This window comes from Nesoenas mayeri, assembly GCF_963082525.1.
Source record: "Nesoenas mayeri genome assembly, chromosome: 1".
NCBI classification, from domain to species: domain Eukaryota; kingdom Metazoa; phylum Chordata; class Aves; order Columbiformes; family Columbidae; genus Nesoenas; species Nesoenas mayeri.
The window spans coordinates 193,001,252-193,028,201 of record NC_137541.1 but is presented as its reverse complement, the minus strand read 5'-3'; the positions used below and the strand labels follow the sequence as shown (position 1 = coordinate 193,028,201).

General features: G+C 38.6%; 1 protein-coding gene across 1 annotated transcript in view; it reads left to right on the top strand.

Moving 5' to 3' along the window:
- Positions 1 to 19,061: 19,061 nt before the first annotated feature.
- Positions 19,062 to 26,950, top strand: part of TNFRSF19 (TNF receptor superfamily member 19) — a gene marked incomplete at its 3' end in the record, with an annotated part of 45,359 nt that continues 37,470 nt past the window's right edge. Inside the window, exons 1-2 of the mRNA XM_080363648.1 lie at positions 19,062 to 19,656; positions 21,521 to 21,631. Of these exons, the coding sequence (XP_080219774.1) occupies positions 19,591 to 19,656; positions 21,521 to 21,631 (177 nt within the window). The 5' untranslated portion in view covers positions 19,062 to 19,590. The remainder of the gene's footprint in view (positions 19,657 to 21,520; positions 21,632 to 26,950) is intronic.

The following is a 26,950-nucleotide window of genomic DNA, read 5'->3' as shown; positions in this document are numbered from 1 at the left end:
TTTAAAATATAATTTTGTCTAGAATTAGAACATTCTTTTTAGTTGAAACTAACTTCATGATCTCTTAGAAATTGTTTTGCTGGAGTTGCCTTCAGGGAATACTTCTAAACATGTGTTTTGACAACAACTAGGCAGGTGGCCAGCTATGATCTCTACTCCTGATCAGTTAATTGCACGTATCAGATTGGTTTCTCCATTCCCTTCCTTCCCACTTAGACTGCTTTCTTTGTCGCTTCTATAGAATAGTTAAATTTGGATTTGGGATGTTGGGTTTTTTACACTGTTTTCTGCAACATCTAGCAAAACGTGGCATAACCTGGTTGAGACCTTACCATGCTGGAAGAGTAAAGGCTAGATAATAAAGTGCTCTGAAGAGAAGGGCATGCTACTACGTACATGAATCTTTTTAAAAGTAGGCTAAAAATACAGTGCCTAAAAACATCCATTGACTCCTGAAATACAAATTAAAAATCACAGGTATATCAAATCTCTCATTCTAGCTACATGAACAATATTGCAGATAAAGCTCCAACAGCCTTGGGGGAAGTCAGTTAATTGACCCAACTCCACCAGCACCTCTGGAAAGAATGCTGTGTTATCAAAGCTTCCAGGCTACTGCAGAGCTTCATCCACCCTAATAGGCATGGGGCCATTTCAGTACAAGTGAAAAACTCAATGTGAAAGATAGAAGAAACTTTATGTTTTTATTTAAAGAAACAATTAGGAATAATTACAGAGACACGACTCTCATGCTGTTGATTCACCTCTCAGATGTGTGTAAGGACGGCTAAGGGCTGTGAAATTTCACTGCACAGTGAAGTGAGAAGTGCACTAGTGCCCCAGGGATGCTTATTATTCTTCAAGAACACTTTAAATACAGAAACTTTTGAAGTTCCAGAACTAGATTATTTTGGTTTGGAATTCACACATAATTGTTTTGCACTATCTGAAGTAGATATGCTGGGGATGACTGGATGGCCATATGGCATAAACTGCCATTGTTCCTTTGATTAAATTTTAGCTGTTACTTACACAACTGAAGATCTAACCCAGTGAGAAAAAGTAACTCATCTCCAGTCATACTTATGTGATAGAACCAGAAATAAAACTGCAACTTCTGACTCCAAATCACAGGTGAATTAATACTTCCTACAGGGTGCATCTACATTATCCTTGAGGACAACCTCAAAGCCAAATTCCCAACCTCCCACATTATCTAGATGCGGGAATGCCTTTGAGGCTTCCCTCAGAGTGATTCACCTGGCGAGCCAAGAACCAAAAATCTCCATTTCACTTAGATCTTAGAGTACTTATAAGAAAACCAGCCCAAACTGGGTCCTACGAAGACCCATGAGGAAAAAACCACAGACAAATAGCAATAAAAATTCAGGACCAAAGAGAGGCAAACCAAAGCTGTTTTCTCCTCATAAGTCATAAGGTCAAAGGCCTGCCATTGCAAGCACAGATAAATGGCAAACAGGGCTTTTCCCTGAAAGTCGAAACCTACTGGGGCTACATTCAAAGCTAGTGTTAACTAGAACGAGTTGTTCTGCAAGAACTGTGCAGACTGTTGCAGATTAGGGAAAGTCTGATGACATGCTCTGTGATAACAGTGAGCCAGACTTTGAGGAAATGCCAAAGGGTCTTGATTTTTCTGCCTAAAGGTGCTGTAGTCAAAGTTCTTCTGAACCTTATGACTATCAAGGAGATTGTAAGCACTGCAGCAGAGAGTGGGAATAAGAATCAGCAATACATGGACTAACAACACTCATGCGATAAGACAGAAACTGGGTGCTCACTTTTATTGGGATGGCAATCCAAATCATGTAGGAGGACGGATTTGGGTATTCAAAGCATCTCTCCTGACCACAGGACTGACCATTCTCATGAAACAGTTTCCCAAATCCTTTAGAAGAGTGATGATCAGCACTTCTGACTAAAACTGGGGCCTCGATTGACAACTACTGCTTCAGAGCCAGAGCTGACCTGCCACAGAAGACTCTGAAAGTTGTCTTCTATCTCTGTAAATCAGCAGCCCATCAGTGATCACCAGGATAGAGACGCCCTAGTAGATGTCCACGATGAAAGCTTGCAACTGCACTGATGCTGCTGGTGTGGCATTTTTGACAGGATATCCAGTATCTGTGCCACACTTCAAAAGGCTGTGGTAGCACAAGCAGTGGTTGCACAGCCAGTGAGTGGGCTGCAATGATGGCACTGCATTTCCTATGATGAGTGAGTTCTGACCTCTTCTCTGAACCTCGGTCGGAGGTCCTATGGACTGAACCAGAGGAAAGGTGACATAAGAGGTACAGTGACGTGGTGCAGATAGCATGTATATAAAGCAATATGGTAAATTCTTTCATGTGTATGATAAAGTATGTTAGGCACAATGTGAATACTAGAAGAGCATTGTTTGGCATGGGACCGGGGTTTGTATAACCGCTGTCAATAGTTTGATAAGTTTGATTGTTTCTTTCCCAAAGAATTCTTCTTAAGATTTAGCTACATTTAAGAAACATCTCCAGAAAGTTCTAATTTCTGTCAGCTGACTTGTTCTTTTATGGCTTTGAACCAATGAAGCAATTTGGGCATGAATAGCAGCCCTGGGCTTTGTTCTGTTTCCCTAAAAATTCCTGAAATGGGATCAAACCTGCCCAACTTAAGCTTTGTCTAATTGTTGCCTGATCTTTAGGAGAAAAACGAAGTGACCTCTTTAACAGCTTGAGGTCCTCACATAGTAAAAAGAGAATGGTAAACCCACCAAATATTTCTCAAGGAAGATTCTTTCGAAGTACAGAAAAGTTTAAGCAATGAATTAGGTAGACAGCATCTCCCTCTGCAGGGTGTCAGAGACAACTCTCTGGTTTCACACAGGAAAAACAAGTACTTCTATAAAAGCTTTTTAGATACCTAAACAGTAAATATAAGCTGGATACCCAATTCCAGTAATTTCAGGTCAGATCCTACCCCAGTAATTTCAGTGATTAGAATCAAACATCTAGCGAGTAGTCTAATGGATTTTAATCAGACCACTTGTGCTTGAATGCTTTGCTGGATTAGTGACTACAAGAGGAAGCACGAGCTGATGATCAGAAGGTATAAGTGAAGTGTCATGTTACATAGACTCTAATTCTGGCTCTGGTACTAGTTTGTTCTGGGCCTTATACAAATCACAATATGTGCCTAATATTCTAATTTTATGTAAGGAGAAAAGATTATCATCAATCCATAGAAAAATACTGAATTATATTGACAACGTTATTATTACACACTTCTGAACAGATTTTGAGGAAGCTGTAGATTAGGAAAGAGTAGATATTTCAGGCTTTCAGCCTCCACAGTAAAAATGTAGTGTCATAAATGCAAAATGCAATGCTTAAACTTTAGAAGGTTAAATTGGTAATAATTAACCTTACTTCTCTTTTTCATATGTACAAAAGAAAGATCAAAGACCTTTAAAAGACCTTCAGGTCTTGCTTTTGCTTAAAATGCAGAGAACTAAAAGGTGCCTTCTGAGACCAGTATTGTTCTTAAAGAAAAGCACCTTTGAAACGAAAAGGGTTATTTCAGTTCTGTACAGCTCACCCGTAAATTATATTTCAACATAAGCCTTTCCAGTTTTACCATGAAAGCAACAAAGGGACTGTTATCAAAAAATCTTCCACTGAGTAGGGAGAAGTTGTGTGTCAGAAGAGTGCAAATTACTGTTAAAACAGAAGGAAGTGTCCTGGATAATTTTCTTTTATTTATAATAGATGGAAGTGGAAATTAGAGAAAGAGATAAATTTATGGTTTGTTTACAGATTTTTCCAGCAGCATATTCCTGAAAGTTGGATTCATTATCTGCATGATACTCCTTTACACCTGCAACACCGCCATCTCAATTACCAGAACATCCCAAAAAAAGCCAGCCCGCATAGACGATCCAAAACAGTATTTAAACTATGTCCAACTAGGAACAAAACTACATTATATCGCGCCCCTTATAGCGATCTGAAAGCTCTGTGGAAGTGTTAACTGCGGCCTAGGAAGCGCAGCGCTCCCCACTGGCTGGCGCTGCCCACAGTCCAGAAGGCTCCTGCGGCAGGAGCCGCTCGGCAGTGGCCGGAGGGTGGGCGGCCCCGGCGGCGGCAGCGCGCAGCGCGGCGGGCAGGGCCCGGGGCAGCGGCCGGGGACGGCGGTGCAGGCAGGGCCGGCGGTGCAGGCAGGGCCGGGCAGCTCCCAGGCTGCAAGCGTCGGACAGGGCCTGTGGCTGGCAGGGGGCCAGCGGACAGAGGGAGGAGGCTGCAGCCCGCAAACCGGGCATCGGACGAGGAATCTCAACGAGACACTTACTTTATCACTCTCGCACTCGACTATCCAGTACCCATTATCTGCTGATTGTTTACCTTTGTTTTTAATGCTCAAGGCAACCATGATTAGCATATTTCCTGTTCTAACTTTTGCCTTTTAAACTAGTTCTTAGTTACTCAGTGTGCAAATATTTGCAGGAGTCTACCAATGGTACCGTAAGCTGACATGCTCATATCGCTTTTATCTGCACATGTGGTGTATATATACCCAAAGGATGGGGTATACATTTATGAGAACTTCTGTGATATCTTCAACATAGCTGATTATCCTAAAAGCCATCCTGGCCTGATATTTGTATGTTTTATTAACAGCTGAAGTACAGAGGGCTGAATTAATCTCTGTGCCAAGAGCCAGCCTCGCCTCCAATCTGAGAAAATGGAATTCCATTGTACATTTCTTCTGCATTTCCTCTGTACCGAAACAGTACAAGTCACAGCAGCATTGAGAATTCTCCTGCTTTCCACAGCTGCGCAGGATCCTCCAACAATTCTTGAGTCTATGAACTGCAGCAGCACAGAGAATGTCTGTCAATATACTTTTAGCCCCTCCAAAATCCTCTCTCTGCTTGACAATGCAATGGTGACCACTTTGAATCTCCTCCACCTAAAAAATGCCCTTATACTAAAAAGCTTCTGAGAGTTACTTGTGGCAGCTTTACAGCTTGTTTTCATAAAGGAAGCATGAGCCACAGATGAACAAGGCTCAAATAAACTGATTTGCAAAAGGCCACACAGTAAGTAGCAGGGAGGACGTGAATCGGGGACTAAGAACGTGCTCTATTGTGCTTGATTTTGCCAGTGCAGAAAACCAATTCCAGTGCACAAAATACACCATTTTCTCCTCTCAAAACCTCAAGGCAGAGGCAAACAGAAGTAGTTTTCTGTCATGTATTACAGCTGCCTAGCAAACTGACCTGCATGCCTGACTTCCAGAACTTCATGGAAAATCGCAACTTCCTGTTGCAGATAAAATTATAAAGCATCTTTTAAAGAAAACCTTATAGCTACACTATCCTCCCTTCTTGGGAGGACATTTTAATGTAATGAAACCTTTGACGTGAGCCGTGGGTTTATTACAATGGACTAACCTGATTAGAAATCATGCAAACTCTTGTTGCTCTGGAGCTGTATTCCCCCACAGGCTGTATTATAGCTCTCTAACCAGTCCCACAGCATTGAATGATGTCATGGGATCTGCAGCTCTGCGAGATGAAAGGGATAAAGCGGAACCCGCTGGCACTGGGGAAAGCTTCCAACACACAATCCACAACACAGCTTGGGAACTCAAAAGCTACAGATCCAGCCACTCAACCCGGAGCGTTTCAGAATCGTGTGCTTTCTCCCAGCACAAGAAAGGAAAGTGGGGAAAAAAAGGCTAGTGACCGGTTTTTAACAAAAGAACTAGAGTACTGAAAGGCAGAATTTAAGAGTGTAACTACCTGCTGGAAAAGGAGCCTTTTTTTATTTTTTTTTTCCTCTCCAAAGCACTGCCTTTGATGTATGGCAACTGATCACTGATCAGATTACAGGCATTTGGTCTCAGTGCTCGTCTGCCTTTGATCTGCACGGTTAATTTTATTTTCCCGGATTTGGAGTTTCGTCTGGGCTTGTGCTGACATACTCTTTTTTTTTTTTTTTTTTCTAAGGAGGTAAAAGCATTTAATACAGAAGCTCTGGCAGTGTGAAATTAAGCTGCAGAAAGCCTGGGCGCTGGAAAACTTCATCAGACAACAGGTACTGGATTTTGTATGTTTTCACAGTTTTGTATTGCAAGATTTTAAGAAATTATAAAGTCCACATAAACAGTAATATCATTGTGTGCACCAAGTTCAAAAAGATTATTTATAATTTATGCAGCATTTGATTTGCAGCTCTTAGATGGAATTATATTGAGAAAAGACAATTGAAAACTGAAGCAGAATATATTTTTTCAATATTTTGGTGGTATATAAGACTTCAATGTGCTCAGTCCTACTGTCTATAGTTTTGTAAAGTTATATTCTAATGTATTACATTAATTAGAAGAGTATTTATTTTCTAAGAAAAGACCATCCAGATTTCCTACACACTGTGTACTTATCTGCTCTCAGTGCGTTTATTAAACTGCAACTTCTTCTGACACTTTTAATCCTTATAGTTCTATGCTTGAGATAAAAAAAGCCTCCTCTCCCACAAGCTGTTGTAACTTTATAAATATAACAACATCCATATATACAAAAGAGAAATCGTTTTATTTCAGTATTGGAGAGATCATAGTTCAACTAAGCCATATGAAAAGAAATCTTGATAACAAAAGTAAAATTTTAATCTGATGATAGAAATTTCGTTTAAGGCTTTTAAATAAAGATATTAAAGAAATCTTAAGCTTATATAGACCAAATACCTAGTTCTTCTGAACTTCATGGATGTTTTGCTCCTATTTCAGTGAAGAAATTTCCATTCATAATATTTTGTATTCTGTTCCTGATATTTATATTTCTGAACATGTACTGTGTTTAAGAAAATTTAAGACATCTACTCCAGAAATTCATTGTAAAGGAACAATCATTAAAGTATTTAGGATTATTCACTATGCATTTGCAGTTTCAAAGGGCCAAATTTTTGTGTGGGTTTGGGCCAAGTCCTTGAGTGTTCTGTGTCTGTAGCTGGAGCTAGTCTGTTAAAATAAGACTCAACCTTCTTCTGTAGGTTTTAAATATAATTTAGATTTTCAGAAGAACTTAGAACCCATAATTGGGGCCAGACTTGCAAAGAAGTTCAACATTCCAGATGCTGAGCTCTTTGAAAATCTAGTCTTAATGGTGGATATTGAGTTCTTCTGAAATATTGCCTTTAAATGTATATTCTTACATCTAAATTTAAGTGCATATAAACTTAAGCACATCTGTTTATTAACAAATTGCAACTAAAAGTCAGCATAACTGATAGCTGTTCAGCACTGTTCAAAAACTGTTCTTCAAGAGGTTTATCAGTCCATAGGACCCTCAAGACGTTCATATTTCAGTATGCACCACAGCAACATGCAAACCCAGATTTTAACAGTCTGCTTGCATCTGAATAAGATTAAGTTATCAGCACTCCCAGATAAATGTAGTCAGCTTTCATTAGTCAGCCTGCAAACTTTGTTTTGTTTAGATTTGTATATATAAATTTTAAATGTACTGAATATCAAGAGATAATATGCCAGACACAGATTAACTAGGCCTGACTTGGTATCATTTAGTTTTCTATACCACCAATTAATTCATATTCTGACTTAACAAGTCAATTACATTATAAGGAAAGTAATTAGCACTGCATGAATAATCTGCGTATAGCTGTCAAGGAAGAATATTGTATAAAGCATAGCCAAAGCAAAATTTAATACTTTGCCTAAAGTGGCAGTGATGTACTGAAACATGGGGGTTTTTAACCCTGAAAATATGGGTTTCTTAATTTCATACTTCACTACCTTTCCAATCATCTCTTGCTTTTTGCTAGTTGTCTAATATGTACATTTATTTTCTGAGGAAATTTTTTTCTAAAAGATACTTCTGTTTTCTGTAAAGTAGAAAAAGAAACAAATTTAAAAAAATAGCATAAGGATTCGTTTTCCTCCAAAGTCAAAATAGCTATGTGAGTCTAATACAATTAAACTATCACTATAAGGATCTGACCCATCATTTAAATGGGTAGAGTTGCACACGGAAGTAATACGGGTTAATTAGATAGGTTACACTTACGGGTAGGACTTACATATATCAATACTGCAATATTCGGGCACTAGAAATCTATTTCAGAAACAAAGATTTTTTTCTTTTTGTAAAAATTCCTTAGGATTTTAGGTAATCTTCCCATATATTTAAGCACAGATGGGCATTAATCCATATACACTAAAAATATATATTTATATGTGAGACTGAAATGAAAGGACAGTTGGACATATTTAACTATGGGGGTGGAGAAGGATTTTCAGCATTTTTGTTATTTTAAATAGCAGTTCTCCGACAGTTTAGTTTCATTGATATGACTTTTGAAGATTAAATAATAATAATTATTGGCACTTGTGGCTTTGCTTTTACAAAGTACTGTATAAACATTAATTAATCCCCAGGCTTGAGTCTTCAGAAAGAAAAAGTTCACAATGCTTTTTCAAGCAAATCTGACTAGGAAACTCACAAGTATATAATCTTCATTTATTTATTAAAATAGCTTGAGCAATTTCTGATTATAAATAGAGCCATTTCCAAACAGTGTGTCTTAGATAACATCACAAACATATTTTAAGGTTTGTAATAGCTAAGACTATCAAAAGATACTGCAGTTATACTGACACCAGTTTCCAACAGCTGTCATAACAAGAGTAGATCTATCTCACAGTTGACTGGGGGAACTGTGTTAGCATTTGAGATATGGAGATAACAACTTCCTATTGCTGTACAATTTCTGCTTCCACATCAGATATGTCACGCAACTTAGTCTTATCAAAGGGATCAGCTGAAACTACTTTCCAAATATTTATTTTCTGCTTTCTCTACTGTAGTGAGAATCTCTATACTTGCATCTATACTGGTTGCTCTAACAGTTCACTTCTTCCATTTCCTTAGAAGAAACATCATGATTTAAAACAAAAGAAACCCTGCAATTTTCAACATCTTTCACTGATGAATGGATTAACTCATCCATTTTACATTTACAGGAAATCTTTCACATGGAACAACAGGGACTTAAGCTTTTAAGTTTCAGTGTTACAGACTACATATTGGTCTTAATTCCTTGGCATAGTAATCCCCCATCTGATGAGAAAGTCTTGATGTTTCTGTATATGGTAATCTTCAGTGTTTAGTCAACACTTCAGGAATCCTGGGATGTTTTAAAACACTTGTCTAACCATACTACTTTAAAACGACTATCTGGAACAGACATGATGACTCCACTTAGAAAAACTCAGGCAATACATCTCACTGGTGTCTACACAAAACAGATAACATTCAAAACAGTTGTCCATAAATAGCGAGAGGATGCAGCCTGCCCAGTGCTGTGCAGCAGCTGCCATTCACAACAGATGCGCTGCAATTGTGTCGTACTGTGCCATTCCTTACTGAAATTCCAGCTTCTTGCAAAGCTCCTTCTGGCAAAGGTCCTGAAGCAAAACTCTTCTTTGAAGGCCCTTTATGAGATAATTACATGAAAACCACCATGAATTCCAAGCTAGTTATTTTTTTTTTTAAAAATTGAAAACAACTAATTTTGCAGCAACAGTTTCTCTCTTCTCACTCATCTTGCTGTATTTCAGTAAGCACTGCTTGTTTTTACAGAAGTCCACGTGGCTGGTGAACTCCAAAATGTTATCTCTGTGAGAAGCTCCCAAAAAAATTCTGTTTATTTTAAATGCTTTACTGCCAAGTATATCCATTACTTTATTCTCTTCAGGACATAACTCATTTCCCAGTATATCCATACAACTGTAGTCAAATCATTAACCTTTTAATTATAAGTAAAGCTAATGAGTGAAATCCCTGCAGTAGCAGTTCTTTCACCAGTGTCTCCAAGATGGGTTTTACTAGTCCTGGAGCATCACTAACTTGAGAAGAGCTCTTAATTCACGTCATAGCAGTAAAGTACACCATTTCCAGTGACTGCAAACAATTTATTCTCTGTGAAGGGCTGGATTTCTGAACTCGCATTTTGTATTGACGCTATGCTCATAGCTGGGTAACTTGTTACCTGCAGAATGGAAAAATATTTCAGAATCTGAGATGGCAGGAAAAAAAGTACTTTGGAGAGAACTTTGCAGTGTGTTGTCAGAGGGCCTCCATTGTGCTTTTTGGGTTGAACAAGCAGAAGGGACTCTGGCAAATTACAAAGACTCCTACACTCACCTTCTGAATGGCTGCAGAGGGTTTTACCCGGTACATTGACCTCATTAATGTTTATAAATATGTAAAGGGTGAATGTCACAAGGATAGAGCCAGGCTCTTCTCGGTGACAACCAATGGTAGGACAAGGGGCAATGGATACAAACTGGAACACAGGAGGTTCCACTTAAATATGAGAAGAAACTTCTCCGTGAGGGTGACAGACACTGCAACAGGCTGCCCAGGGGGGTTGTGGAGTCTCCTACTCTGGAGACAAAAACCCGCCTGGACACATTCCTGTGTAACCTCATCTAGGTGTTCCTGCTCCAGCAGGGGGATTGGACTGGATGATCTTTTGAGGTCCCTTCCAATCCCTGACATTCTGTGATTCTGTGTGATTTAACTACAGCTCGGCGCTAGCCAGCCAATGGCACTTCTAAGCCAGGGCTCACGCTGGGGGAGATTAGCCACACCAAAGATGTAGCTCCACAGCCCAGGCTGCCTCTGGACATAGGGCGGCCCGCACTGCACCACCTCGGTGCGCTCCGCAAGTCCCCGCCATCCCTGACAGAATAAAGAGGGACCCGAGCGCCTCATTCGCGGTCCACCCTGGTTTAACACCACCGTGCAAGGCATACCCCACCCCTCAGCACCAGGCACACATCTCCTGGCGGGGAGGAGACGGCAGCAGGAGGCAGGCAGTCCCCACAGAAGAGGAGGCGGCAGCGGGGCCCTTCCCGCGCCTCGTGGCGGCGGCCGGTAACGGCCGGTAACGGCATCTCCCCGCCGCGGGGCCCGTGCGACGCCCGACCGCCACCGCCTCCTCGCCACGGGGCACGTGGGCCGGGGGCCGCTGATTGGCTGCCTGCGGTCACCTGAGCCCGGCCCCCTCCGGCGCAGGAGGGCGGGGAGCGGCGCGGCGTTGCCGGGGTGACGGGGCGAGCCGGCGCGGGGCGGGAGCTGCTCGGTGCGGGCGGCCGGCAGGACGCGGCGCGGCAGGTGGGTGCGTGTGTGGGACAGCTGGGTGGACACAGTCCCCTCAGCCCCGGAGAGCGCTTGGCCGATCTCCTCTGTCAGAGGGGCGCCGCCTCGCCCCCTTCTGCGGGCAACAGGGAGGCTCTGAAGTGAAGGTGCGCGGAGTGGCGCGGCCACGGGGGGGAAGCAGCGGCGCCTCCGCTTCCCGGCGCTCCGCGGAGCTTCCCCTCGCCATCCCCCGGGGCACCGGCCTGGCTGGGCGCTGACCTGAAAGTGCTGGGCGGCCGCAGCTCCGCCGTGCGCCTGGCACCGGCCCGCTCTGCCTCCCTGTTGCGCGTAGGGCCCGCCGGGTGCGGGAGGAGCTGATGGGAATGAGCCTCCGAGAAAAGCGCAGGCTGCGGGGCGAGGGGAGACAGGCCGGAGGGGAGGGCTCCGCTGGATCCCTTCCTCTCCAGCCGGCCCCTCTGCCCCTGGGCGTCCCGCGGTGGGTGTGAAGGGCACGGCGCAGCGAAAGGGAGTTGCGGCTGATGTTGCTGGTTCTGCAGAGCTCGACAGCCTTACGAACTCCTCCGCGGCGAACAAAAAGCCCTGAAAGCTGGGCTTTCTTGTTCACAAGCTCTTCTCGTGTCTACTGCATGAATAAGTTCGCTTCAAACAGCTTTAGAGCTGGAGTTGAAGGAACAGGAGCTAGTAACTTTTTCTCTTGGCTGGTAAGAGGTTGAAAAGCCCCAGTTATGGTTCTGTTGAAAAGCCTTTGGTTGTTTGACTGCCTTTCCTGATGTCTGTCTCTGTTAATCTGAACTTGGACAGAAAGCTTTACCTGATGTTCATGAAAAATCTTGATACTCAATACCTATTTACCACCTTTATACTTACAACTACTTTAAATGAATGCTTTTATCAAATTAAGAAAGGGGTCCAGTAGCACTTAATATGAGTAAAAGTGTCACATTGATTCAATCCTTGGTTTATTAATCTGATAGGTTTGTTAACTACTGCATAATGTGTTTAAAACACACCTTCCCCATCATGTGTAAAACTGGTTAGGGATGCTACCTGGAAGCTTTTTACCATATAAGCAAAGAGGTTGTTCTTTTTTAGAAGTAGACTTCATAGTTAGTTCAGTAAGCTGTTTAAATTGTCAGTTAAAGAGGCAATAAATTACTTTTTTCAGTTTCCACAAATTGCAGTTGCAATCCTAATAACAGAGAATGCTGAGAAAAGTAACTCTTGTCTGTGCTTTTTAAGACATAGCATGCTATCCAAAACCACCGAAGGGTGGCTGGATAAATGTAACGCATTGGCATTGCACCATTGCAATAGTTAATGTGTTAACCAGCCCAGTGCTTTGTAATTTAAGATTTTTTTAAATTACGTTGCAAAAGAACTATTAGTATACTTCGATATAAATGAAATCTGAATGTAATAATGGTATTCTCATTTTATTGTATTATTCACATATCTAAGTGCAAACACGTACAAATGCAGCTCTGCACTGAAGTTTCATCTAGCACAGTAGCGTCTGCTAGAACATGAGATGCATGAGATGTGCTAAGCAGAAGGAGCAACATGTTTTTATCACAGCTTTGATGTTGAAGCACAGAATTGTTCATTATGCAAGTAGTCTCATCAGTTTCAAGGGGATTAGGAGTTCTGTGAATCACAGTTTCTAATTCTCTAGAAAGCTTTGTTTAAGTGTAGGAAAAATGTCACCACATTGCACCTTTATTATGATATTTCACTCTAATGATGGTCTGGATATGTTGAAGAACATAGATGATAAAGCTATTTTACATAGTTTTACCAGCATGGATTTGGAACATTGTTTGTAAGTAGCAAAACGGGATGAATTATGTAGCGCATTCTCAATTTTGCAGATTATACTCTTTTTGAGACACTGGGATATAATTCATTCTGTAAATGCTGTATATGATAGTGAAGACACTGTAGAGATGCTGCTTTGGGGTGTTAAATTATCACCATTATTCTTGTAAAATCAGGTACTTCAGCTAATATAACTCAAAGCATATGGTACTCATAAAAGGCACAAATATTTCCTGATTTTGTATCAATCTCCTTTCTCTCCTCCCTCAGCCCCTAAAATAGATGTAATTGTTTTCTATCACTGATGATATCCCAACTTTAATCTTTTGTCTTTGCAAAACTAGAAATAAATTCATAGCTGCCTAATTTGCACAATTTCATTTAGGGCAGCTTCTGAAAAGTACAGATTTATTCAACACGATATGTAATGTGATGAATGATTCCTAGCTGACAGTATTTCTTTTCCCCATAAGGGACTTCTCAGAGCAATTGGAGCAAATGTGTTCTTACAAGACCTCATTTACTTCAAAAATGGGAAGAGTACAAGGGTTGTGATCAGGGTGTAAAGGGAAGGTGTTCTAGAATATGAGACAGAATAACAAAGTGTAGCTCTGTAGCAGAAGTTCTTGTCCCTAGTTTGTTCCCTTTGTTTTTATCATTGCGGCAGCACAAATACTTTCCCTTCTCTTATTTCTTGCCTATGGGGCAGTGACTCTGCCAAAGCCATCTGCCATTCCTTGTCACTTTATTGCATGCAGTTGACAGCTGCAGGTGGGAAACAGGGCAGTTAGAAGGGAGCTAAGATCCTGTACATTGGATACCAGAGACCTCTGTTGGCAAAATAAGATGGTTATACTTTCATCCCTCTTTCTTATCCAGAACTGCTCAGAGTACTCTTTGCTGGTGTTATAGGGAGTATGAAAAGAGGTCAACAGGTGTGAATGTCAAATAAAATATGTGAAACTTATAAGATCTAGGGAAGTTAAGTGAACTTGAAGTTGGGACCCTTCACCTCTTCTAAAGTTTCCCTTAGAAGATGGATGATGTTGACTTCGAAGTTTTGATGCTAACATGTATGAGAAACCTGCAGGTAGGCCATAACTTAATGATGCTGCATGGAGTCTTGAGGTGATGTGTCTTTCATGGTCAAGCTTTATTTTTTGGAGAAAAGGAAGAAATATTTTTCTGACAGATTGACTTTGAAATAGAATGATCACTGCTGCTCAGCCAAGCAAGTAAACATAGGAGTAAATTTTGGAGGTCAGTGGATTGGAGAATCCTGGAAGGCTGGAAGTTCTTATTTCCATGGTACATTTATTGTCAGGTTGTTGCAAAAGTAACCGCAGGTTTGAACTGTGAATTTTAAATCATTGTAACTAGGTTCAAACACTTCTTTATTAGTCAAAATTGGAACCATTACAATCAACACATTTTTGTCAAAGAGAAATAACTTTGTTTATTCCTGTAGCATAAAAATCTGTGTTTGCGATTTGATGAAATCTTGGAAAGCATTTGCTGCATCCTGCTGGTTGTGGAAGCATTTTCCCTACAAAAAGTTGTTGAGATGCTTGAAGAAGTGGTAGTCAGTAGGTGCATGAGGCAAAACTTCATAGGCCAATTCCTTCAACGTTTGAAGCAGTGGTTGTGTGACATGCAGTCAGCTGTTGTGGAGAACTGTTGACTGGTGCTGGCTGCAGGTGGTGCCGGTTTTGGGGCATCTCATCGATTTGCTGAGCACACTTCTCAGGTGTAATGGTTTGGCCAGGATTCAGAAAGCTGTAGTGGATCAGAGCGGCAGCAGACCACCAAACAGTGACCGAGACCTTTTTTTCGGTGCAAGTTTGGCTTTGGGAAGTGCTTTGGAGGTTCTTCTCAGTCCACTCACTGAGCTGGTCATTGCTGGTTGTTGCACATCACAATCTGATCAAGAAATAGTTTGTTGTTGTGTAGAATAAGAGAAGATGACACTTCAAAACCACAATTTTTTTTAAATTTTCAATCAGCTCATGAAGCATCCACTTATCCAGCTTTTTCACCTTTCGAATTTGCTTCAATTGCTGAATAACTGTAGAATGGCTGACACTGAGTTCTTTGGCAACTTCTTATGTAGTTGTAAGAGGATCAACTTTGATTGCTCTCGTTTGGCCATTGTCAGCTTCCAATGACTGACCACTATGCTACTGCTCTTCAAGGCTCTCATCCCCTTGAAGAAACTTCTTGAACCACCGCTGCAGTGTACGTTTGTTAGTAGTTCCTGGGCCAAATGTGTTGTTGATGTTGCAAGTTGTCTCCACTGCTTTATGACCCATTTCAAACTTGAATGAGAAAATCGCTCTAATTTGTTTTTTTTTTTGTCTGATATCATAATCATAGTCTAAAATAAATATAAAATAAACAACAAGTAATAAGTCATTAGCAAAAAAGCATAAAGTAAGAAAAGTGCATTAAAATTATGTGTAACATCACATTTATTTCAGAATGTATTCCAATATCAAATGGCAAATTTCAACAGTGCAAAACCCACAATTTCTTTTGCACCAACCTAATACATGTTCCTAATTTATTGTTTGGTATTGCCCTCTGTATGCATATGTATGGTAGACCCCACACAACCTTAAAACTATGCAACCACATTTCTTAATGGCAGTTCTGTGTCTTGAGTTCAGGACATCGCCAATGATGATGGCTTTCCCCGAGTATTTTGAGCACATGTATTACTGTTAACCTAAAAAGATGCATTTGGAATGATGTACTGAGCTTAAAAAATGTGTCCATAGTTGTTTTTTATTTAATAAAATTAAGGGTAACTGAACTCAGCATTGCAAATATCAGTATCTGGACAAGAACCAATAATATCTAAATATATTGAACTTCTATTTGGTCACACATAGTTTAGAGGCAAAAACTTCTTCTGGTTAGTTCTTGAATGCATATGAGGTGAATGGCTTGTGTCCAGCAGACATCAGTGTAATGCCTCTTGATTTCAAGAGAGAACAAATTTGCCCAATGGCAACCTATTATTAAGTGCTGCAGTGTCTGCTTTTTAAGCAGGGCTTTTAACCAAACTGGAGACAGAAACAGGAAACAAGCAGCTGGCACAGTTATGTCTCCTTTGGGACCTGCTTTCAATATAATGAGTTACTGATGTGCCTTAACCCATTTGCATTATTTTTATCAAAATGTTGTCATAAAAACAAACATTTTATTTTTTGCTCTCTTAACAATGTTTCTTTTTTATTGTACATCAATTAGTTTCTTTCTTGGATGTTAGAGCCAGTATCTAGTCTTTCTTTGTCTGTTTTTTGGTAGGCACTGGGACAATAAGCACAATGACTGCATGATACAATACCAGAGGCATTCATACAGGTCTCCTGAAACGATTTGAATATGTTTTGGTGCTACTAAATCTACTGAAGTGCACTGAAGCTTAAGGCCCATAGGCCTGCAAGCTTATTTTGGAAGACTGGATGATTATAAAATACGAATTATCTAGGGGATATCTCATATAATAGACTTAGAGATTGCATCATACACATAATGATCAGTCAACAAATGTGAAGCTCAGTAAAATGTGTAGATGAGTTGGAGAAGTCCATGATAGTTTGATGCCACTTCTAAAACACTTGAGTTTGGAAATCTACTCTGCATTTTGGAACTGCTGATGTTTGAAGGTGTTGGATTTGGCAGGAGTGTTATAAAGGCAGATTTGCTTTTAAATATAAAATATTTCACAGGTGCAATAAAATTTTCACACCTAAGTCAACAAAATGTGTTTTAGTACAGCATGCTTCTCTGCATGCTTTCTATTTTCTAAAGGTCTTGGAGGTACTTGCTGTAAGATTGTCTTACATACAGATATGACAACTCCAAAACCGAAATACAAGCTGTCAGCATGACCAGTAACATTTTGAAAACTGCTTGTTATTCTGTACTACTTTCTACTACCGACTACTGAAGCTACTGGCCAGATGATTTGGCTATTCTTTATTTTCTTTATTTTTCTATACTTCAGGTGATATGCCCAGAAAAAAATACAGACTGTTTAGATTATGCCACAACTTCGTATTTTAGATCAGTACAGCTCACCAATATTGTTTGTATTGATAGTTCCACATGAAACTTGACATAAAATAGACAATTATTACAATATTCAGTTTCTTTTTAATATGTCACACATCTATTTTCAGAAGCAAAAGTAAATCCTAAAGTTTAAAATGAAACATACTTTTAACCTTATAAAGAATCCTATTTTTTGTGGTATTGTATAGAAGTTCGTAATTACATTAGAACTGTGCTATGTTTTATTTATTTAACGATAATAAGGAATGTAATTACTGTAAAGTCATACAACTTAGAATAATCACTTGACATTCAGTTCTAAGCAACTCAGTTACACTTACAGCTTTATCTCACTTGCATGCTTGTGTAAAGTTTTGCCTCCTATAGCAACTAAGAAACCATAGAAAGTATTTAATTTTTTCCACTGAATGCCATTATATGAAAGCAAGAAGTCAATGTTTTTTTTTCTCCCAAATTATTTTTGTTTCAGCATGATTCTTCTGAGTTCCCTTAACAGTATTTTTATTGTCTCTGTCCACTCTTTGGTCTTTGCTATTATTAATATTAGAAATGGTATTGTTCTTATATACCTAATTATTTTTTTTCAGCATTAGCACTTTCAGCTTCTCATGCCAACTTTGTGCACTTAGTAACTTTTAAAACTTGTTGACTCTCCCATTCCATTTTTCCATTTGTTCTACAATACTTTTTTAAAGTGAATTGTTGTATTTGGGTCATCCAGAATTCTTTCTGAGATTTCCCATTTCATGTTTCTCTGCTTATTTTTTTTTAAATTCAGACTTGAAAAAGCAACCTATGTCAAATACTCTATCTGTATGTATTTGCGTTTCTTGATGGTATGTCTTCTTTTTTAAACATGTTGACATGCATATAATCTGACAATTGTCATTGTCCCATAGACCATTACCATTACTAAGTGGGAAATAACCATAAAAATGTAATCTTGACTTTCCTATAGAGTATATAGAGTGTATGTTCTGTTCTACCTAGCAGACTTCTGCTCTTTTTACACTTCAAAATACAATTTATCTTAAAAGATATTAATGGTGACACTGAAATATCCTTTCTTCTTGTAATTTGAAATCATTAATAAGGGTATTCGTGCAGTAAAATCTGAAATTGTGTGTTAGTTGTAGTTTATGCTCATTCTGGTTGTGTATTTTTTGAAGTGTATTGTGCTTGTTATAGTTCCATACTGTAAAGCATTTTGCAACTGTTCTTAATAGTTTTCTATACGACTTTCCTTATGTTTGGGGTACTATTGTTTCATTTGTCCATCTCTTTTACTCTTAAATGATAAAATTACTTATTTTGTCTTTTAAATCAGTCCTTAAGCTCTGAAATATACCGAAAATGTTTTAAGCATTGTTTTTCACATCCAGCGGAAAGCAATGACATTATATTACTGTCTCATAAGGTATGCAAAATAGGATCAAATTCAAATAGCATCTTATTTAAGCTGGATTCTTTTCTTTTTATTGTTGCTATATAGTTTGGATTTCTGGACTAAAAGTTACAATTGCATTTCCAGATAACTGACAAAACTAAAATGTAAGAAACCAGAAGCAAACAAAAAGAGTCAAATAAGCAAAAGGAAAGTAAGCAGAGAAAAAAAACCATTCTGTTGGCTCAGCACAATATTCTTAATGACTTTGGGGGTGCAGATTTAATAATAAAAAAAAAACCCTAATCCCAAATTAGATCTTCCTTTCCATGACAGTTTTTAGTAGTTTCCCTTCTTAGTTGTTGTTTGTTTGTTTGTTTGTTTTTCCTATCATTTGTTTGTTACTGCTTTTTAAAAAATAACGAAGCAAGGCCATATGGACTCTTCTTTTGTGTTGGTCTGAGATTATGGTAGAAGTTGTCTGCCCTAGGATGTGATTTGGTTTTGCAGTTTAAAATGTCGTCTATAATAGCCTTTGCCTACCAGACAATAAACAATCATGTTAACACATCTTTAGAAGTCAATATCTCTTAGGTAAGTGGTAGATACAGATCCTGTATATGCCTCCAGTTTGCTGCAAAATGAAATAAGTTATTTTAGCCACTAGGTAAACTCATTCTGCTCCACATTGCAACATACAGGGAACAGTCTTGTGATCAGCTAAAACTTGGCTGATACGTGGCATATTTGAAGAAACTGATTTTTGTCTGTTGATCAGGTACTTAGCTGGGCATCTAACACACAAGAAAGATGTGTTAGAGATGTTTGATTTTAGACTTACAAATGTTTGTGTTCCCTAGTCTAGATAGCGGTCTCTTATTTTGAGAATTAAGCCTATAGAAACTTCATGTATATTGCCTTATCTTCTAAAAAAGGACATGATTTTCAAAGCATATGTTTGTTGTTTAGGTTCCAGGAGCCCACCTGAAATATTTTAATGGCATTAACAGGTATATGTTTTGACATGCTGAATGACATGAATGTGACTTTTGCGATTTAAACAACGTTGTGAAATATAATTATTTTTTTTTCCTTTTTTTTTTTCTTTTTTTCTTTTTTTCCTAGGGAGACAGAAATGGATGCTAAAGTATTACAAGGAGAAGATAAACTGAAGATGTTCATAATTTTACTAGCATATTTGGTAAGATTGTTTTTTGGTTTTTATTATTTTTTCTCCCAGGATAAATGTTGAAAAAAAAGAATTTTGGATACAGGAATGGTGTCTTTAGTTTTAAACATTACTGCTGACACTGAAAGTCTTAAACAAGTATATGCAGACAATTGCATATGCATTTTATCAATTTTAAAGTTAATTTGGTCAACTGATTTGTATAATTTCTTACTACTCCACACATCCAATTAAAAATTTTTATCTTGTGAGCCTCTTCGTAGAAGAAGGCTTGGACTAGGACAGGAAATATAGGTGAATATGGTGCTATGAAGGTGGTACTGCCTCACGTCAGAGGGATGACAGGAGTTGCCGCCAATTTGCAGTGACCATCTCTTAGTACAGTGTGCTATATATATGGTTTAGAAGTTTGGAGTATTCAGTTTATTGACAGAACATGGCATAGCACACAATTACATTGCCTCCTAAGCGTACTTTAACTCTGGTTTGCAGAGACAAGCTCTAGAACAGGAGTGTCAGACTCATTTTCACCGGGGGCCATATCAGCCTCACAGTTGCCTTCAAAGGGCTGAATGTAATTTTAGGACTGGATAAATGTATGAGTAGTTACCCTTTGAAGACAACTGTGAGGCTGATGTGCCCCCCGGTGAAAATGAGTTTGACACCCCTGATCTAGAACTAAGGGTAATTAATGTTTCACAGCTGTCAGAAAGAAAGGCTTTGGTCCTTCTGAAAAAGTTAATACACAAGTAAGAATTTAGTGTCAGTTGTGGAAACCACTTTCTGTGGTGGAAGCCTATATGCAGAACCTGAGGGAATGGCAGAAAGATGTGCCAGGGGAGGTTTAGGTTGGACATTAGGAAAAGGTTCTTCCCCCAGAGGGTGGTGGAGCACTGGAACAGGCTCCCCAGGGAGGTGTCACAGCCCCAAGCCTGACAGTGTTCAAGAAGAGACTGGACAACACCCTCAGAGACATGGTGTGAACTGTGGGGTTGTCATATGCAGGGACAGGAGTTGGACTCTGATCCTTGTGCGTCCCTTCTGATTCAGGACATTCTATGATTCTGTGCAGTCATTTACTTTTAAATTCTATTGAGGGAGCTCACAGGGCTTGCAAATGCTCCTGGGTAGGAGTCCAGTGATTATACTGAGACTCTGCATGGCTGATATTACTGTTCATGGTATTTCTTATAACCTTAGTTTCTGGTTTGGTCAGATAATGTACTTAAATGCCTTTGAAGGCACAAATTAGATTCTCTCTCATTTGTCCCATTAAATATAAAGCGATAGTGAAATTTAGAATATCCAGTATTCATACTGGTTTGGGATATTCTTTAAGTTTCCAAAAGGTTAGAGCAACCTTTTAAAATCTCTAAATATTTCTGTTTAAAGGACTAGATTTTATCTTATTCATTCAATTGTAATAGCATCATTAAAAAAAAAATTAAATCTCAAAGAGATGAAACAAGGCAATATAATGTGATGTGGCATAACTTCCTGTCACGAAAATTGTAGCTTTAATTAACAGTCATGTCCATCTTTCATAATGACGAGTAAGGTGAGGAACCTAAAGTCAATTTCAAAAATGAAGTGTCTTGAAATTTCACAAGTGCCAGATATCAAGCAGGTCTTCTAAAAATTGTAAAATTATAGCAAGACCTTCAGTATTAAGAACCTTTAAAATTCAGGCCACTTATCCATATTTGGAGATAGATTTTTAATTTTCATTGCCATATTTAAATCTTTAGATAATGAAGGAAGGTTTTTTAAAGACAGAAACAAATTTATTTCTCAGATTTAAAGTTTATATAAATTACATGTTAATCACAGATAATTGTATTTAGTGAGTTGACTTTTTTTTTTTTTTTTTTTAAAGTTAAATAGGGTTATTTGTGAGACTGGAGATTGCAGAGAGCAAGAATTTAGGGACCACACTGGAAACTGTATCCTCTGCAAACAGTGTGGACCTGGAATGGAGCTCTCAAAGGTAAGCAAAGCATGCTTTGCGTTGTTTCCAGTAAGTGCATTTATGTATGTGGTTAGAATAATAAAAATATCTATTTATGTGGAAGTATTTATAAATTATTTTGGTGTTTGAAACTTTTACAGTTTTTCAAGTACCTTGCTTTATGGTTCTCTTTGTATAAAATACTCAGTTCAGAAAATGGTGATGCCCTTAATAAAGTAGGCAGTAACATTAGAGATCTGGTTATAGGATCTCGAATTAAAATTATTTTTTTTAAATGTGAGTTAGTGCTAGCAAGGGATAAAAAACTCCAGGGAATTAAGACTGGGTAACCTCACTGTGTAGAGGAGAGTATGAAAAATGAATTTCAAACTAGACTTTGGTACAGACCACTGAAATAGGTGGAGGTTGATTTTTACAATGCTGACTTTCAGAATCAGTTCTGGAGTTTAGGTGAAATTCCCACTATAGACAGTGTTTAAATATTTTCTGTACAACAAGTTGTCTTAACAGAATCGTTTATAATAAAAATAAGGGCAGAAGCAGGTAAATACAGAGTAGGATTCAAGTGAGATCTGAGATATTTTCTTAGAACAGCTGGAAGACGGGTGATTGTTCTGTTTTCAGTAGCTCACTTGGTGTTGGGAATCTAGATTCAAGTGAGGCTAAATTTCTCTATTTTACGATTTATTAAACATGTTATAAGCCTTAGCCATATCTTTATGCAGTGTAAAGTAACTGGGAAGATTGAGGCCAGAAAAACACAAGGTAATATGTAAAAAGCACGTAAGAAGTCCTTGTTAATATCATGGCGAGGGAAAGATTTTTATTGTGAGTCTCATGTGAATGTTTTTTCTTTTACAACAACTGTGCTTCTTCCTTTCCCACAAAAGTTTTGGAATTAGCAGCTTTTTTAGGAGTATAAAAATAAATCAATGGAGATGAGCAGTGACTGAGGTTATGGACTGGGATTCAGTAGAACTAGAAATTTAACTTCACAAATTTCCAGCAAAATTCCAAGTCTGAATGCAAGCCATGAGGGCAGTCTTAGTTGCTTGCAGCACAGAGAAAGTAGGTGCTATGTGTAAGCAAGGACAGAGAACAACAAAGGAAGATACAACTGAAACAAGAGGGAGGGGTATGGTAGGATCCACTAACTCGATCCCTGGAGATGAGAGGGATCACAGCATGAGTTCTGTGTCATGGGGAGACTGGATGTTTTGGGGTAGCAGGTACGTAATAGTAGGGGTGTGAAGATGGTCAGACAAAAACAAGAGGGTGCAAGCTGGTATCATGAAAGGCAAGCAGACTTTTTGAGTCTCTTACATAAGCGTAAGATGCTTTTCTCAGCATCCAGCTACTATACCTGCATCTTTCCCATTGTTAGAGAATAAAACTGCGGCCCAAATATAACTGTGCAGTTTGATCAATACCTGATAGGTGGGGCCATAAAGCAAGAGAGAAGTATCTGCCCTGCCCAGTGCCTTGGCACATATTAGGGCAAACTGCTTTCTACTCTTACTGCAAAAGGGATGATGAAAGTAGAATTTAGAGTGGTATTTAGGAGTGAAGTTTAATTTTCAGGGTTGCTTTTGCAGGCAAGTATGTTACATAGATCTACAGAAGAACTGGAAATTTTATTTTTGAAATTTTTTTTTACATGAGACATTACTAAGTGTGGTGTGTATGTGTGTTTAAACAACAGGCAAGAAGCTTTCAGCTTTGTGGCTTTGTATTACTATATTTAGCTCTGAAAAAAACACAAGTGTTCTGGTTTGTGGGTGGTTTGAAGAGATTTACTGAAATTGAGTGACACATTTTCCATATCTCTCCGTGCCTTGTAGCTAGTGTTCAGTGCATTAACAGAAATATTTAGTTTCGCACTTCAATGAGGATTCCTTTCTATGTTAGGCAGTATTAGTTAAGGTTTAGTCATACAAACAATGCTCTAAAAGTAACGATTTGAACATGATTAACAGTATGGTTGTGGTTTTGTTTAGATTTTTTTTTTTTTTCAGATTTGCCTTGAATTTGAGGACTGAAAGGTTCAGGGGGCTGTTTTAATTTATAAAGGCACTTGTAAATATGGCATTTTATAACAGTTGTCCTACTAAAGCAGTATTATACACACTGATGTAGCATACTTACCTAGTCAGCAAACAAAAACCAAAAGCATAACAATTAATGCCCTCAGTAATTACAGTTTTCTTTGAATTTAATAAAAAATGCTAAACTGAAATAGGAAAGTTATAGTTATGTTTTTACTTCAGCTAGTTTTGATTACAGTCTGATAATACTGATTCTTAGGACTAGTTTTTCTGAAAATATAATTGCTCAGTTAATTTCAATGTGTAAGCAATTACTTCTCCCAGACGTGAATAGGGTTTCAAATATTATTTTTTGCTACTATATTAGAGCTGAAATAACTAAACAGATTTTGCTCAAGCCGAAGAGTGAGTGGAAGCATAATTTCCTTTATAAATAGAGGTAAAGTTTTCTGTGAATCGTGGTGAAGGATGTGGTGCTATGGCTGTTACTGAAATGCAATTGAAAGGAGTTTTGCTGAACTACAGCTTGAATCAACAAAGTGTGTTAAGTCAAAGGTCAGAACGCAAAGGGAAAAGGGATTTAATGATATACTTGAAGTAATTTGCAGCACAGGGGGAGTTTTGTTTGCTTGAGCTTTTTACATGCGAGAAAGCACTGATGTAATTATCCTGTAATTTAACAACAGTTTCTTAAAAATAAATGATGTGTCTGTGTTCCTATCAAATATTTCATACTCGTGGATAAAACTAGATATACTGCTGTATATGTGAGCATAACTCTAAAGTATATAGCAAAATATAATTATATCAGGGTTTGTTTGTTTTTTCTTTCCCCGCCCCCAAAGTGTTTTAAGCAATTGACTGACAGGTTTCAGACTTTGCAGTATGGATACATGTGCAGGGCAAAATACCCCCTGTACAGAGTGGGTGTGTGTATATACTTATTTTTACAACTATTAACTTGAATTACTTATAAGACCTTTGTTGCTATACTTTGTGAGCATTTCATAGTACCTTTCTAAGGGAAATCCTGTTGCCTTTACTTAATTTATACATGAGACACTAGCACAGAAATCAACTTACCAAAGGCAATACAGAAAGTTTTTGGTGGAACAGAGTAGACAGAGGCCACAGAGTGGAACAAGAGGTTGGAAGCTCTTTCTTCACAAGGCACCACATGGACAAGTTAAGGGGCAGCAAAGACAAGCTCTACCAGGAGAAAGATTTTACCTCTATATAAGAAAGAGTTCTTTGTTTTTAATTGTACACAGGGAGAAGAATTGTTCACTGGATAAACCTCTCCTGGAACATGGTAGAGTCTCCATCACTGGAGGATTTTAGGATGCAATGGCAGTGTGCTAGATCATCTCATCTTGGCTTTCTATCTCATGAACGGTCAGACCAACATGGTCTGTTTTATGATTCTATGATGAGTATTTAATTTTAGTTACAAACTGATAAACTGGTGCTCAATCTATTGGATTTACCTTCCTGTCTGCATAGATAAGCAACTTCAGACACCCTTAATAGCATGAAGAAAAAAACAAACCAACCAAAAACACACAAAAAAAAAAAACCCCACACCACCAAAACCAAACAAAACCCCAGCCTTATTTCATGTAACTAGTTCCAATCCAGACTACTCTTTTCAGTTTTTGCTGTTGCAGTTTCATGGGGCTTTCTTTTTCAATAATGCTTTGCAAGTAATCCTTTCTTCCTGAAAATGAGAAAAAAAAAGTTACACTCTCAACTTTTCCTTTCTGATCCCCTGTTGACTGTTCTAACAGCAATGCTGCAGATGTTGCATTAACTTAGAACTAAAATGCATTGATGGCTTATGTTAATTCTGTTTTTTATAAAGTGCTATTAACATATTACCTTCATAAGAAAGCCAGCTTTGTTATTATATCAATAACATTGATGGGAAAGGGAATGAAAGCTGCTTCTCCTGTTGGTTTGCTTCTATTTGTTCATTTCTATGAACAAATATCTATGTAGCCTTTTCTTCTCATAAATGTGTGTCCTTGCTAATGTTTGTGAAGCCTTTGAACCATTGAAATAGCTTGCCTTTGAGTGTGTGGGGTTTTTGTTTGAGGCTGTTTGGTTGTTGTTGTTGGGGTTTTTCATTGTTTTGTTTTATTTTTAAGCAGCACTTGCTTCTGGGTGGGAGACTATTATATCGAATCAGAAGGAAGTGTTTGCTTCATGTGGCTCAGCATAATTTCATTTCTCATTCACTTAGAAACAAAGCATCATGTAGTTAAGCAAGTGGTTTAATATCTTTCGTTCTTTATGTGGCTTCAGCGTGCCAGTGCCTGAATGGTCATTCGTGGGTCTTGATAGTTTTTTGTCCCATCTTATCAGTAATGTGTTTCTGTATAAATCAAATCTTATATGTGATTCAAATATATGTATATCACAGTTAGTGCAGAAAAAATAAACTGGGATAGCTGGTTTCCAGCCTTTTCCTGAAAATGTTCCCATATAGAAATAAGAGTCCTTCCAGTCCTTTCACCATCATTTGCTTTCTTAAAAAAAAAAAATCTATAACCCTCTATAGATTCCATGTATTTTTTACTTTATTTGTGAAAAAGTAATCCATATCTCAGCCTAATCAAGCTTATATTGCAACTTAGAACTTTAACTGCAATTCTAGATTGTTTTGTCAACATATCACATGTGAGGTTGTAGTTCAGAAACATTGAAATGACAGTTTTGTCAATATTAAGTTCTTTCCACATTGCTGAACTTTTAACCTGCATCAGTCCTGTGGTCAGATCTGCAGCTGTGCCTCATAATTAGTTGTATCAGTACAGCAGAGGACAATGGATCACAAGGAAGAAAAAGCAAAGATGGAAGGGAGAGAGTGCCCTAAACCAGCTTTGGCACCATATGCATGATGATAAATACTGTCACCAAGAGAATGCTGCTGTACAGAGGGCCTGTTGGACAGAGGCAGCTTGATGGTTGCTAAGGCAGGGCTACACATCATAGACTGCTTCTTTGCAGCAGGTGTATGATGAAGGAAAAGGAGACCTGCATCTTGGCTCAGAAAAGGAATTGTGAATTAAATAGGAAAGTACTATTTGAAGCTACTCCTGAATGCAGAACATGAAAGGTGGCTTGCTGTGTCTGACGGGTTGTCCCAGTGGTGTTACCAAGAGCATCTGCTTCCATGTTTAGCAGTCACCCTGTCACTTCTCAAAGCAAGAGAGCTACTGGTGAGGAAACCTGCTGTATCCCACTGTGGGAGAAGCTAACACATGTTTCTGGGTCAGTCTCGTGATAGATC